Genomic DNA, 16,313 nt, shown 5'->3' with positions numbered 1-16,313 from the left:
TGTTTACCACTCAGGAAGGTTCTTGTAGGGTTTGCAGAGAGAGATTTGTTGTTCCAAGATTTCCACAACTGAGGTACCACCATTAGTCACCTCAATGTCATGCTGATGAAACTTGCCCCATCAGATTCTCCAGATGATAACCTCTTTCTTTCAGGCTACCAGAGTTCCTTTATGTTCCACTTATTCCAAGAGAAACATCAGATAGATAGCACTTCCAGCCATCCACTGCTCTGGAACTTTCTGTTTCCAACCAGCTTTTCCTAGCTTGCACTGTTCAGCTGCTTTCAGTGTCACACACACACACTAGCTGAGAGAGCTTGTTGAGTTTGGTCTTCTCTCTCTCCAACTGCCAACTGCCAGAAAGCCCATGTGACTCTCACTTGCAAAAATCACCACCTTCTTAAGAAAACAGAAGGAGTTATCCTTCTGCTCCCATCTGTTGTCTTAGATAAACAAAACTTCTCATTGACCTGCAGGTACCCTGCAGGTACTTGCAAACAACCAGTTTGTCTCCTCTTCCAAACAATGGTTTATTAATTTCATGACATCATTTCAATTAGCACCTAGTTGTGAAATGTGCTTAGAATTCTCCATTGTTTCTGTAAAGTTCACTGAATATGAATTCTTAAATATTTCAAATAAGATCTTTTTTTAAATGTGTGTATGTATGTAACCTACTCTCATCTTATCAGATTCCTCCCAATATTTATCCATGACAAAGTACAGACCCCATATTTAAAAATTCTTGGTTTGAAGATTTAATCTCTCAACCTGCTCTGGAGGTATCTGTTTCCACAGCTAAAGAGTTGATTATTGATGTTTTTTTAAGTGATGATCTCTTCTTTCTTTGTAGATCAAAGGGGGAGGGGGGAGGATGTTAGTGGGGTGGATAAGGGAGGTTGGGGGGGTGTTTATTCAACTATATAATATCTGTATGAATATGTTATAATTAATGTTATATGATTTAAAATTTATAAAATATATTAAAAACCCCTCTACCTACCCCTATCCCCTTATGCTAACATTACACCCCCTCCCAACATCCCAACCCTTGAATAACTCTATATTACCCCACTAACCCCTAAAAAGTAAAAAGAAGGAAAAGAAGATTGAGGAGAAATAACTGGAAACAACATTAATTAATCACCATGTGATGGGGATATCCTGTCACAACTAGGTCCAAATCTTTAAAGTTTCAAATCCAGATAATCCAGATAAGGGTTCCAAACCTTCCTAAAAATAAAATATCTTTCTCTCAAATGGTATGTTATTTTTTTCTAAATGAATACAAGATCTAAATTCTAAGTGCTATCTTTGTAAATTAAGTTCTATCTGATCTTTTCACGTAATTGCAATACACTTCCTCGCTACTACTAAAGCTAGTCTTTAAAAAAAGCTATTTGAAATTTATCCAAACCTATTTTCAAACAAATAGTACCTATGTCACTCAGTAAAAAAATTAATGGGTCCAAAGAAAATATCTTGCAAAAATTCACTAACCAGAAATCAAAAACGTTTAACTTTTTCACATAACCATATTGAATGTAAAAAGGTCCCCTTTTCCTTCTGACATCAAAAACATAGGTCAGAAGAAATCAAATTAAATATTTTTAATTGTTCCAGAGTTAAGTATAATTGATGTATAAAATTATAATGAACAAGTCTATATCTAACATTTCTAATCTTTGTCATACTATCTTTAGAGATAGTTTTCCAATGACCTATACTAAATTCAACCCCTAAATTCTTTTTCTATTTTAATCTTAATTTTTGTAAATCTATCTTAAGCATTTTCTGTTTCAGTAATTTATACATTTCAGATATAAATCCTTTCTTTCCACCTTCCCAAATTATCATTTCAAATTTTGATTCCTTTGGAAGTTCCACATTTCTCCCATAAGAATCATAAAACAACAATTTAATTTGATAATAACAAAAAAGTGAACGGCTTGATATTTGATATCTTTCTTTCATTCTCTCAAATGAAAGATATCGACTTAATTTCATTACAACTATTAACTATCTCAATACCTTTCATATCCCAAATTTTAAAAAGTTGATTATTAATCGTAAAAGGAAAAAGTTTATTCTGATACCAAGGAGTATATCCAGATATTTTACCTTGGGTACCAATTTCCCTGTTTATCTTATCCCATATTTCTAACAGATGAGACAGTATTGGTGACTAATATAACAATTTAGCATTCAATTTTTATACAAATTTATCCCTTGTTTTCATTAATTCAATTTAATTCTATATCTGCCAAAGTCGGCAAACTATGTGTTACGAGCCCAGAGGACCCCAAAACCCAGCAGCAATAGATATTCACCAAGACAAATGGTTACTTAAACAAAAGTTCCTTTTAATTATCTTTAATCATGAAAACAGAATCACACTTTAACTTATCACTATTTACTTAACTAACCGAGCTTAACCCCCTTCTAATTCTAACCGCATGTATATGTAATGTGTATGCAAGTTCAGAAAAGTTATTTGGTTCACAGTCCAATCTTATTTCTCATTCCTCCAAGTTCACTGGTTCCAGGCAATTCTTATGCTGTGCACAGAATTTAACATTTATAAAGTTCAACAGGCTTTGGTGCTTGAAAGGTAAATGGTTACTGTTTAGGAAGGTTCTTGTTTTTTCAGAGAGAGAGATTTGTTGTATGCTGACACCCACAACTGATTCCTTTTTAAAATTAGCTACTTCAGTGTCTTGCTGAAGAAACTTTCCCACACAGGATTCTCCAGATGATAACCTCTTTCTTTCAGGTAACCACTATTCTTCCAGTTAACTTTATATCCAAATAATTCTCCATATTGTTTTAATATTTCCTATAAAACTTACAATGACTTTTTTGATTTTGTTAATAAAATCAACACATCATCAGCAAATAAATTAAATTTGAATTCATCCAAACCCTTTTTAATACCTTTTATCTCACTACCTTGTCTACTAACTGCGCTAAATATTCTATCACCAATGCAATATAATGCAAGTGACAAAGGACAACCTTGCCTAGTTGATCTAACTTATAATACACAGATAAAAGTCATTTGTCACAACTCTAACCATAGAATGTTTATATACTGCCTTAATCCAACTTATAAACATTGGTCCAAATCAAAATTTGTCCAACACTTTAAATAAAAAACACCATTCAACTCTATCAAATGCTTTTTCAGCATCTAATACTTAGACCATTGGTAAATTAGACTTCTCCTGTGAAACATTAATTAAACTAATTAATTTAGTTATGTTATCTGCAGATTAATGATATTTGATAAATCCCACTTGATCAATCAATATGAATCAACATTGGTAAAAATTGAGCTAATCAATTAGCTGGAACCTTAGTCACAAGTTTATAATCAACATTTAATAATGAAATTGGTCTATAAGACCCTGTATTCAAAGGATCCCTATCTTTCTAATGTATAACTGTAATAATAGCTTGTGAAAAAGAGGTTGGTAAGAATTTTGTTTCTCGAGCTTGTTCCAAAACTTCAATAAACAAAGGTAACAACAGCTTCTGAAACTTTTTATAAAATTCTGTAGTAAATCCATCTTCTCCCAGAGATTTACCCTTTGGCATTGATTTAAGAACTAAAGCAATTTCCTTAAGATTTATTGGCTTCTCCAATTTTTCTCTAGCCCATTCATTTAAAATGGGTAATCATAACTTAATTAAAAATCTATTAAAAATCTGATCTTGTTGAACTTCTGAAGTATAAAATTTCTTATAAAATTCTTTCAACTCCTCATTCATATCTTGAGGTTTATGTGAAATTCTCAATATTTTTCTCATAGCATTTATTTTCCTAGATGCTTGTTCAGATTTTAACTGCCATACCAAGGCATTATGTGCCCTTTCTCCTAATTTATAATATTTGTCTAGATCTTTACAATAAATACTCAAATCTATGATTGTAATATATATTTCAATTTCCTAGAAGTCAATTGTAATTTTTTCCCTTTTTCAAATTGATTTCTTTGTAATTCCTTCTCCAAAATGTTTATTTCTTTCTCTAATATATCTTTTTCAGCTAAATATTGCGTTTTAAGTTTAGATGTAAAATAATATGGCCTCTCAAATATGCTTTTAATGCATCCCATAATCCAAATTTACTGTCCACGGACTGTCTATTTATATCTAAAAACTGTTGTATTTGTTCAGTGATAAAATTTAAAAATTCAGAATTTTTTTAAAATAAAGGATTAAATCTCAAAACAATATGTAGAGTTAAATTTTTCCATTTTTGTATATGTCAATAAGACAAGTGAATGATCCAATAAAATTCTAGACTTATATTCAACCAATACCACATTGCCTCATAAATGATAACAAAAAAATCAATTCCAGAATAAGCATAATATCAATTTGAATAATACAAATATCTCTCTCATTCTGGTTTAATTTCCTCCATATATCGATTAAATTCACTTCCTTCATCAAGAATACTATTTTTTTTAGCCATCTTTGTTCTGGGTGTTGTTTTACCAGATTTATCTACTAAATGATCTAAACAACAATTAAAATCATCTCCAATCATAATTTGGTCATAGGACTGTGCTAAATTAAGAAAAACACCTTGAATAAATATCTCATCAACATTTGATGCATAATTATTCACAAGTATCCAAGAATCTGAATAAATTTTACAATTTACTACTAAAACTCTTCCCACTAACTCATATATGCATTCTGAACTAAATGATATTCTTTTATTAACTAATACTGCAATACCTCTGGCTTTTGAATTAAAAGAAGAACCCAGTCTCTCTAAGTTTTGATGTTCTTTATCAGTTAAATGAGTCTCTTGAAAAAATGTAACATCTACCTTTATTTTTTTTAATATAAGCTAACACTCGCTTTCTTTTAATTGGATTATTGAGCCCATTCACATTAAATGTTGCAAATTTTAAATTAGTCATCTTATTTCACTACAATCCTAACATGTGTAGCAAATCCACATCTCCTCAACAAGATAGAAAATAAAGAAGAGTCCTATATAAAAAAAAATTTAAACCCTCCCAACCCTTCAAAAGTACTTAATTGTACTACGCCCCTCTACTCTATGGGTAGAGGCCTAAGCCACTAAGTGACCAATAGTTGCAGTTAGAGATAAAATGAGATTTTGCATCTTTCCCAAACAGAAATAATAAAACAGTATGAAAAGAAAGTTCAGGTATGATAAGCTTCTTCCAGATCTTTATTGACTTGATCGTCATCGATGAATATCTCTTCAGAATTGCTACATTCCTTCTTTTGCGTCTCATCCTTCTGATCTTTCTGTACTTTCTTCCTTTTCTCCTTCCTCACCCCATTATCCCTCTCTCTGGAAACTTCATTTGATTTCTGCATCTGAGAAGATGAAGACTGTCCCTTTCTCAGGTCAGGTAAGGAGTTGGCAAAGATTAACACATCTCCATCATCATCAAACAATTGTGTTTCATATTCCCCATAGGAAAACCTTTAATACAGTTGGATATCTAAAAACATATTTGTAAACCTTCTGTCAGAAGACTGATTTCATCAAATTAAATTCTTTACTTCTTTTAATAATATTTTGACTGAGGTCTGAATAAAACAAATCTTCTATTTTTAACCATCAATGGACCTCCATGTTGTCAGACGTTTTGAACTGCCAATCATAATATTAATTATCTGTCTTGATAACATAGACACCGTACCAAAATAGATCGAGGCGGTTGGACAGGTAACTTTTTTTTCTGATCGCTCTATTGGCCCTATTCAATTCCAGCCCATTCGGAAACAAATCTGATACTAAGACCTCAAATCCATTTTTAAAAAACTTTTTACTGTTTCAAAGTCTTTAAAAGTTTTCTTAGAGTCCCACTATCTTCACATTATTCCTCTGGCTCTGATTTTCCAAAGAGTCAATTTTTTTTAGTAAGCCATTTTTCTCTATTCTCCACCCAGTGAAGTAGTCATCAATAGTGTTCAGCTTCTGTTGTCATTGGTCAATATCACAGGCACAATCCTCAAGTTTATCTTCCATCTTTTTAACTTTTTCTTGTACTTTATCCACTAACAGCATTCTTTGCTACATCAACTTTAACAGTTACTTTGACTTCCATAACATTTGAAAACTGTTTATTCACAGATTTCAAACCCAGAGATATTGTTTTTTAATGTATTTTCCATTTGCATAAAAACATATACAGTATTCATCCATAATATAAAAAAGATAAAATTATGATACAAAAATGATACAATTTTTACATATATCCCCCCACCCAGCAACCCCCCTTCCCTCCCCAAAAAGTAGGAAAAAAAAAGAAAAATCCTGTCTAATAAACCTATACATTATAATCAATTAATTGCAATTTATATACAATCTCAAACCATAACTAATTAGGGTGGGTTGGAAGGGGGTGTGGTGGATGCTGCAGGTAAAGTCGTAGCAATAAAATCCATGTCGGGTTTCCAAATCTTTTCGAATTTTTCTAGTTGATTTCATAAATTATACATTTTTCTCTCTAATGATATACAATGTGATCATTCCATTCACCATCTATCCAAACCCACAATCTCACCAGATTTCCATGTAACCGCTATAGATTGCTTTACTATTGCTGTTGCTACATCTAAAAAAGACCTTTTGATAAATATCTAACTTCAATTGGGAAATATCCCCCAATAAAAATATTCTAGGATCTTTCAAAATTTGCATCTTCAAAACTTGATCTAATAAAATACTTATATCCTTCCAAAGCCTATCTACCTTTTTATGTTGCCAAACTGCATGCAAAAAAGATCCTACTTCTTTATTACATCTAAAACATTGATCAGAACAATTCGAATGAAGTGCATGCAATTTATATGGAGTATAATATAATTAATGTAAAAAATTAAATTGTAACATTTGATATCTAACATTAATTGTATTAGTTACACATTCCTAACATAATTTTTACCGTTCTTTGTCTTGAATCTGTATATTTAAATCTTTTTCCCATCTATATTTAAATTTAAATAAATTCTATTTCTAAGTAGTCTCTTGAAATTTAATATACATATTAGTAATAAATCTTTCAATAAACATATCCATTATTAAATATTCAAATGGACTTTGTTCTGGCAATTTAAAATACCTCCCTTATTTTATTAAATAAGATTTCAGTTGATAACAATAAAAAAGTGTTATGTGGTATCTTATATTTATCTTTCAATTGATCAAGTCAAAAAAACAGATCCCAAAAAACAATCCCTTATATTTTTTATTACACAATTACACCAAACATCAAAATAATGGTCATCAACTGTTAAAAGAATTAAATGATTTTGATTTAATATCATTTTAGCCAACTGATAATTCTTCGTTCCTCTTTCTACATGTTCTCCAATCCATACTTTAAATATATGCTTCAAAATTGGTGGATCAGATTTTCCTTTTAATAACCCCTCAAGCTATTTATATTAAATATGTTCAGAATTACTTTCTCATATTTTATTCATTTCACTTTTCACCTTTGCAATCTTTTCATAGGTTTGATAACAAGAGGACAAAAATCTAAGTTAAGTCACATAATAATAATTTTTTAAATTAGGAAATCGAAGCCCCCCTTGTTCAAATTTCAATGTTAATTTTTCCACCCGAGGCATTTAATCCCTCCAAATAAATCTTCTTACACTTTTATTTAAATCCTGAAAATATATTATTGATACAAAAATTGGTAAAGATTGAAAAACGTATTGTATTCTTGGAAAGATATTCATCTTCACATAATTAATCCTTCCTATAAAAGAAAGTGGCAAATCTTTCCATCTTAATAAATCTTCTTTAATTTTCCTCAAAAAGGGTATGTAATTTAATTTAAATGAATTATTTAAATTCTTATCAACACTAATTTCTAAATATTTAATTGCATCAGTCTTCCATTTAAATTTTGTCCTTTTCTTAACTTGAACATAATCTGTCTCGATCATTGGCATCACTTCATTTTTATCAATATTTACTTTGTAACCTGTTACTAACCCATGCTCCACCAATCAATCATTTACTTTTTTTTTTAAATGAGCTTTCAGGGTTTGTAAGATATAGTATTACATCATCTGCAAAAAGACTAATTTTGTGTTCTTTATCATGCATCTTAAAGCCCTCAATCTCATTATCACTTCTAATCACCTCAGCTAAAGGTTCTATAGCTAACGCAAATAAAAAAGGAAATAATGGACATTCTTATCTAGATGGTCTTTCCAAGTAAAATAATTTTGATATTTGTCTATTTGTAATCACTTTAGCCTTTGGTGAATTATATAATGTTCTTATCCAATTTATAAAACTTGTCAGAATTCCAAAAACCTTCAGTACTCTAAATAAATAGTCCCATTCTAATTTATCAAATGCCTTTCCTGCATCTAAAGCTAAGGCCACTGATGGTATTTTTCTGTTCTGAGCCATATCTATTAGACTTAAAAATCTAATAATATTATCAGCTGATCTATTTTTAATAAAACCTATATTAATAGGTTTGTTCAATATTAATCAATTAGGCAAACATTTAGCTATTTATTAGCTATTAATTTGGACAACATTTTATAATCAGTATTCAATAATGAAACTGGTCTACAAGAAGATGGAAGCAAAGGGTCCTTCCCTTTTTTTTGGAATAACTGTTTTAAATGACTCAGGTAAGTCCCAAAGATCTTCCATTTGATCCAACATAAATATCAGAATTAATAACTCTTTGTAAAATTCAAGAGAGACCATCCTCCCCTGGAACCTTATTATTTGGTAAGGACATCAATATATCATATAATTATGTAACTGTAAATGGATTTATTAATTCGGTCTTCTCTTCTATGTTTAACTGTGGTACATAATTTTAGACAAATATTCATCTATTTTATCCTCATCTTTCAAAGATTCCAACTGATATAATTTCTTATAAAATTTCATAAGCACATCATTAATACCTTGTGTTTTATAAGTGAGATGACCCGAATCTTCTTTTACAGCTACTATTGTTCTCGTTACTTGTTTAATCTTCAATTGCCATGATAAAACTTTATGTGCTCCGTCTCCCAATTCATAATATTTTTGTTGGGTTCATCTTATATCCCTCTCTACTCTATATGTTTGTATTGTATTAAGTTTTAATTTCTTTAAATCCAACATTTTCCTTTGTTCATCAGTCACTCAATTTTATAATTCTTTTTCCATCTTTATTATTTCCTTTTCCAAAGAATTAACTTCAAACATATTTTTTTAACCTTAGCTGTAAAACTTATTATTTGTCCTTTTAATAAGCCTTCAAAGAATCCCATACCACAAAATTATTAGTTGCAGAATGTTCATTCAGGTCCATAAAAAAATTTACCTGTTGCCTTATAAAATCATAACAATCTTTACTTTTCAACAATGTTGCATTAAACCTCCATCTATAACCTATATTTTGCTCCTCCTCCAGTAAAACTGACAAAACTAAAGGTGAATGGTCAGACAACATCCTCACTTGATATTCAATACTATGAACTCTTGACTGAAGTTGAGAGGCAATTTAAAAACATATCTATACAGGAATATGTCTTATGCCTATATGAATAAAATGAATAATCCCTAGTATCAGGATGCATCTTCCTCCAATTATCCACAAGTTTCATTTCATTCATAAAATTTTTCACATCCTTTGTCACCTTATTTTTAACCATGATTCCTCCTGATCTATCCAACTTGGAATCAAAAGTAAAATTAAAGTCTCCTCCCATAATTATTTTCCCTTTTGCATTAGCTAACTACATAAAATCATCATGTATAAATTTTCCATCATATACATTCTATACATATACATTCATCAAGGTCCAATATTCAGAATATATTTTCCAATTTATCATCAACATACCTCCACACTTTATCAGTCATTACATTCAATATTTCAATTGGTAAACTTTTATTTATTAATATCACCACTCTTCTAGCTTTAGAATTAAATGTAAAAGAGAATATCTCTCTTTAATTTTGTATGCTCTATTTCTGTTAAATGAGTTTCTTGGAAAAAACTGCTTTTTTCATATATTTCAATAACCTTTTTCTCTTTATCAGATTCTGAATTCCATTAATATTAATACTAATAAATTACTATTTCCTTCCTATTAGACATCCAAATTAAAACCTATATCCCTCCATCTCCCCAACCAACCCAGCCCTCTCCATATAATATCTTGCATCCATAAACAGTCCAGGCTAGAAACCAAAAAAAGAAAAAAATGAAGGAAGAAAAAAGAAAAAAGATAAGGAAAAACCCCAGAGGCTTGTGATGTTAAAGAGTCTCTATCACCCTGATCTATACGGGATGCAAAACCAGTCTCATTAATGCCCATGATAAAGTAGTAGTCAGGATCACATTCCCCACTAACTCACTCGAAAAACCATAGCATGCCTTACTATAAACATCAATATACCTTTTAATCCATTAATCTTATCCAGTATATTAGATTACGCACAGTATAGGTTAAACCTTCCTCCCCTTTTTAACCCTCTTGAAATATAATGTATTTTCAGTTACAGCAAAACCTCTCAGTTATATAATAAATTCAGGTGTCTACAACCATCTGCTGATCTTTAGCAGGCAATGAATCAGCATATACCTTTGCTTCATTAGGCTCAGTAATAAATCTATTCCTCCCTCCCGGGATGAATACTTTCAAAACAGCTGGATATCTCAAAACAAAGGCATAGCCTTTTTTTCCCCCACAATACGTCTTTAACCAAATTAAACTCCTTTCTCTTTTTCAACAAATCAAAACTTATATTTGGATTTTTAAAAAAATCTTATTTCCATTATAAATCAAAGGTGATTGTCTCTCTTTCACTTGTTTCTCAGTCAGCTCTAATATCTTCTCTCTGACTTCATATCGAAGGAATCTGACAAGTATTGGATGGGACCTTTGGTCAGGCTGAGGTTTAGGTCTCAGTGCCCTATGGGCTCGCTCTATTTCTAAATCCCCTTGAAATGCAGCCTGACACGAAGATTCTGGTATCCAGCATTGCAGAAATTTCTTTGTCTTGACCCTCATCCCCTTCCTCAAGTCCAACAATCTTGATATTGTTCCGTCTGCTGAAATTTTCCAAAACGTCTATCTTTTGCATTAACTGATTGTGCTTTACAGCTGCTTCTGCTTTCTTCACTTGATCTATCAAATTTTGAATCTCAAATTCATTCCCTTTAATTTTTCCATCCACTATTTCAAATCTAGCGTCCACCGGTTGTATTAATCTTTCCATCTTATCACCATTTTTTCTTACTTCATCAGTTAACACTTCTATGGAATGTCAAAAAAGTCCTAGCATTTGCTTTAATTCACCAAAAGATAAAGAAGCTTCTGTATCTTTTTCAGCTTTTTTTCTTGACTGTAGGTCAGTCTTGTTCTTTCCTTTGCTTTTCCAGGTCTTCTTCTTGATCACTGGAGCTATGGATGTCTGGAATTTTTTTTTTTTTTTATTTCCTCCTTTTTTTGTGCTCTGCGCATGAGCAGAGTTATTTCTTCACCCAATGTCAATGGCCATTGTCGGGGGAGACCTTGTGCAGCAATGTCCAAGCTCTCCCTGGTTTCTGGCCTCTCTCCTTTGGATATTACCTTGCAGACAGCTCTAGGATCCTTTCTTAAGATAGGCCTCTCTTCCTTTACTTGTTCTTTTCTCTTGCTCAGTTTCTTGTACAGTAGTAAGTCCTTTATCCTTCTTTGGTGGCATTGTTAATGTCTTCTAATATGTCTTCAGACAACTCTCTCATATTTTCTGTAACTTTTATAACTTTTTTGTCACTTTTTCAAGGAGAGCAGGGATTATCAGTCTAACCCCAGGTCATCTCATGGCATGCCCCCGAGGAATTGCCCAAAATTGTTGTGTAAAATAGTCTTTATATTTAGCTGTCAGCCTACTATAAGCTGCAGACATTTATTCTTCAACTTCTTCCTCCTCACTGAACAATTCTTCTTCTGGGCTTTCAACTCCAATAGCTCCAACCCCCAAATCTTCTGCTTCCACCACAGTCATTTATTTACTTCTCCTCCCATGGACCCCAAACTGATCTCCCAATGACCCAGGATCGCTGGGTTAGCAAACACCAGCTCCCCCCCCGACCCCCCCTCCACCCGTGGGGAGAAAAATACTCGGTATAGTGTGCATTCGCATAGAGGTGCACATGCGCACTGCTTCTTGAGGCTCCATGGAGAAACATCGTTTGGTCATCTGTCATCACTGGGGGGTTGGGGGGGGAGGAGGAGCAGCACTCAAGTCTCCAGGTTCTAACTCTAAGGTAAGCTTCAATTCTTCCAGACTTACCGACTGTTTTAAAATCGGTCTCTTTGTTGTTTGTGTTCTAATTTTCTTCATGCGTATTTCTGGTTTCTTCTTAGAAACTTTTAGAAAACTTCTTTCCTGTTAAAAGTTATTTTCATCCGTTGAGAGAGATGACTTCCTACATCTCTCGCCTACGCGATCATCGCTCCGCTACCCCCACCCCACCCCACCCCCCGCCCCGCCAATGGAAGGTTGCTCAATAGCAATTAGATGTCACGTAGTGAAAAGGTAGAAAAAACTCAAAATAATAGATCCAAATTCCTATTAAAGGATTTCAGCCTGAAACATTGAATGTCTATTTCTTTCCATGGATGCTGCCTGACCTGCTGAGTTCCTCCAGCACTTTGTGTATTGATCCGTGTACCACCTAAAGCCCTGTACAAAATTAGAGCTGAGTTCCAAAGCTCCACGACCTCTCACTGGCTTCTCCACAGATCTTCAACTCTAAGTTAGTCCATTAAATTGGTCCTTTATGTCACTTGACCAGAATTATGTGAGACTTCATCCTCTTGGGAGCTGGCACTTGGCATATGAACACATCTCACCACTGGTAAAACAGGCCCAGTTTAATCATGCTTCACAATTCCACATAAATTTACCACATTATCCAATTTCTACCAAATGTTTATATTCTTTGAACCTTTGGTGCCACTATTAGATATTACACTATAATTCATTGGCATCTTTGCACTTTTTGGATTTCTAAGCTTAAGTAACAATTTCTTCAGTACCAAACTTAGCTTTCGGGATACCTATTTTCATTCATTCACACAATATAGATACAAATGTAAATGAGATACGAACTCACCTGATTCCATAAGTGGGAGAAAGAAGAGAAATTGTCCAAAATCTTTGTTGCATCACTCTTTAAACTGGAAATTACAGAACTAAGTTGGATCACAACCTTAGTGACGTCCTTGTGTTCACTAATCTGTTTATCAACGGATTTGAGCACTACCTGTTTACCAAGGATACTGTCATCACCCAGTTCTCGAGCAGCATTCAGTTCAATCTGACACCACAAAAATAAAAGTTACAGGACAGAAAGTAAATTTGAAAAAAAACATAAGCAGACAGGAAATAATATTTTTTTTTAAAGTAATGAAAAGTAAGCCACAATAAATACCTGCTGTTGTTTCAGATGCAGATGGGCAAAGGTCCAAAGAGGAATATCCTTAGACATAGAGAGAATTACGTTCACTGCTCTGTTAAGGACAGACTACAGAACAAAATGATAAATTGAGAACAGTCAATTGTTTGAAATTTACCGCAAAATAAATGATTGATGAATTTTAATTTGATAGATGTATCTAAACTATGGAAAATAAGAGATAAATTTTAGATATGAGCATTTTATTTCTAGACATTAATTTTTTTTTTTAAATGTCATGATAATGTATTATATTTATTTGAAAACAATCCCACTTTCAGAGGGCTCTGGGCATCAATGTTCTAGATGAATAACAGCAAACAACACAAAAACAGAAAAAGCAATAGGTTATTTGGGTCCCTCATTCCTGCTACAACATTCATGAAAATCATGTAGTATAGTTTTATCATAATCAGTTCCAATGTTGTGTTTTGCATGGGTGTTAAAGTGACTGGAAAGATAAATAAAAAGCAATTGCACCAGCTGGCATTTGGATTAATACACATCATGAAAATGATTATTAATCATCTCAGTAAATTAATATTTTATGATGCTCAATGATTGAACTGTTGCATTTATTGTGACAAATTAATATTTCATTTTATGTAGTTGACAGATGTGATAGTTTTACAAATGTGATCAATAGACTGTTGGATATTAAGTAAATCAAATATAACAAATGACACCCAATCCTAATCAGATGTACTGTATCAAACTTTGTGTTACAGCAACAATAATCCTGAAAGTTACTGACTAAAGCTACATTGCAGCCCATACCGAGTAGTCATCTATCTCATTCACTTGCACGTGCACATAAGTGAACTCTTGACTACGATTTCCGAGTGTTTCCAAGGTAAAGAAGTTAAAGAAATTGTGACTGACAATCACTGGTAAAACATGATCCCTTGATTCCAGTCCAATTGGTAGCAAATATGCTCCATGGTCTGACATGACTCAGTGAACTTTTGAGGTACAACTTTCTCCACATTGTTTATCCCCTTTTTACACTGTGTACTAGGTAATACCTCTTATGAGCTGCATTCCTCCTGTGTTCTCCCTCAGTTGCAACCCTAAATAAAAGTGCAATAGTTCTGTACATGTACAATTCTTATACCTTTCTGAATTTAGAATGCTGTTTCTGTTTTTGATAATGGATGTAATGCAAATAAGACGGGAATTACCTCTTGAGTGTATCATCTACAGCTAATATGGTACTATGGTTACCTCAAAAATCAAGCTGAAATTTGTTTTGTGAACAGAAGGGAATGCCATATCATTTGCACCTTACAATAATAAATGAATAATTTGTCATCTTGCTACCTGAATATCCTCCAGACTTGGTTGTATGACAACACATGGAATTGCCAGTATAATCTTAGATTTGAAGAATGGAACTTTTGGCAGCTCAACACCATCAGCAGGAAATTGTTTTGTTGCATCGTACTTAGAACTGGTGATGTACAAATGACGTTTGAGAGCATCCAATGATAACCTAGTACCTAAAACATATTTAGAAAATACCAGATTTATTGTCAGAGTACATACATGACATACATGAAATTATTTTTTTCTGTGGGTGAGGCAGAATTACCACTTAGTGCAAAAAAACTATACACAGAATATATATGTAAACAAGTAAAGAACTATTAATAGATAACAAATGTCAACAAACGGACTGTGCAATACAGAGAGAATTTAAAAAAAAAATCAGTGATATGCATAACTAAGAGTCCTTAAATGAGTCCCTGATTAATTGAGTTTGTTGTGGAGGAGTCTGATGGTGGAGGGGTAACAGCTGTTCCTGAACCTAGTGGTATGGGTTTTGTGGCTCCTATACCTCTTTCCTGATGGCAGCAGTGAGAACAGAGCATGTGCTGGGTGGTGTGGATCTTTGATGACTGCTGCTATTTTCCAACAGTAGTGTTCCCTTGATAGAGGAGAGGATTTTGTCTGTGACGTCCTGGACTGTGTCCACTACCTTTTGAAGGGGTTTACACTCGGGGTATTGGTGTCCCCATACCAGATAGTGATGCAGCAGTTAGTACACTTTCCATCACACTTCTGTATAAATTTCCCAGGGTTTCTGATGTCACAGCAAACCTTTGCAAACTCCTGAGGAAGACGAGGAGCTGACGTGCTTTCTTCATGATACCAAATATCATTATACAGATCAAAAGATAAAGAAGCTAATGTTCCTATGTTCTGCTTTAGGAATGCATCAGGCACAAAGAGAAATTACACTCCTAAAAGAATCAACTGAATGGCATTTTCCATAAGGTGCAATTTCACAACTTTGCGGATTCAATTGTGCTGAACTGATTGCATTAATTTTACACCTTTGCCTCAACAAGACTCGTATACAAATCTAGCCTAAGTCATATCTACTGAATATGTGAAAGAGGAGTGCTCGCAAGTAGATTTTCAGCAACTAAATTTGGTTCCATTTCAAATTTGTTGGGTAATGTACCTAGATACAGTGATAAAAAAAATTAACGATCAGTCCAGCTGGATGTCGCATACAGTGTGGCAAATATGACACTGTCCAGAACTTCAGAGTTATCGATGTTATGGAGCAAAGTCAACATAATTTTACTCTTGTGATTATCATGCTGGAGTCTGATAACAGCAGTAGAGAAATCTCCTTGAATCAGATGGTGCACAACTCCCACACGTGATTAATCTTCTCATTGGGAAAAGGGTGAAGAGAGTGTGGTTGGGTTGGAGGAGTCTTTTAATATGTTCATTGATTTTCAAAGACAGCAGGAGTTATGCATGGAGTTACTAGAAGGGAGGGATGTGCGATAGCTAAGTCACGTTCACAACTCTCTGCAG

General features: G+C 33.1%; 1 protein-coding gene across 8 annotated transcripts in view; it reads right to left on the bottom strand.

Moving 5' to 3' along the window:
- The window catches only part of dnah5l (dynein, axonemal, heavy chain 5 like), a 425,035-nt gene that overhangs the window by 307,710 nt on the left and 101,012 nt on the right, over positions 1-16,313 (bottom strand). For all 8 annotated transcript variants that reach the window (XM_069913293.1, XM_069913291.1, XM_069913294.1 and 5 more), the window contains 3 exons: positions 14,802-14,980; positions 13,458-13,550; positions 13,140-13,343 (listed from right to left, as the gene is read on the bottom strand). In XM_069913293.1, the coding sequence (XP_069769394.1) occupies positions 13,140-13,343; positions 13,458-13,550; positions 14,802-14,980 (476 nt within the window). The remainder of the gene's footprint in view (positions 1-13,139; positions 13,344-13,457; positions 13,551-14,801; positions 14,981-16,313) is intronic.

The sequence above is a fragment of the Narcine bancroftii genome, chromosome 1, assembly GCF_036971445.1.
Source record: "Narcine bancroftii isolate sNarBan1 chromosome 1, sNarBan1.hap1, whole genome shotgun sequence".
Taxonomy (NCBI): domain Eukaryota; kingdom Metazoa; phylum Chordata; class Chondrichthyes; order Torpediniformes; family Narcinidae; genus Narcine; species Narcine bancroftii.
The sequence above is the reverse complement of the archived record's forward strand: the minus strand, read 5'-3'. Positions and strand labels throughout refer to the sequence as shown.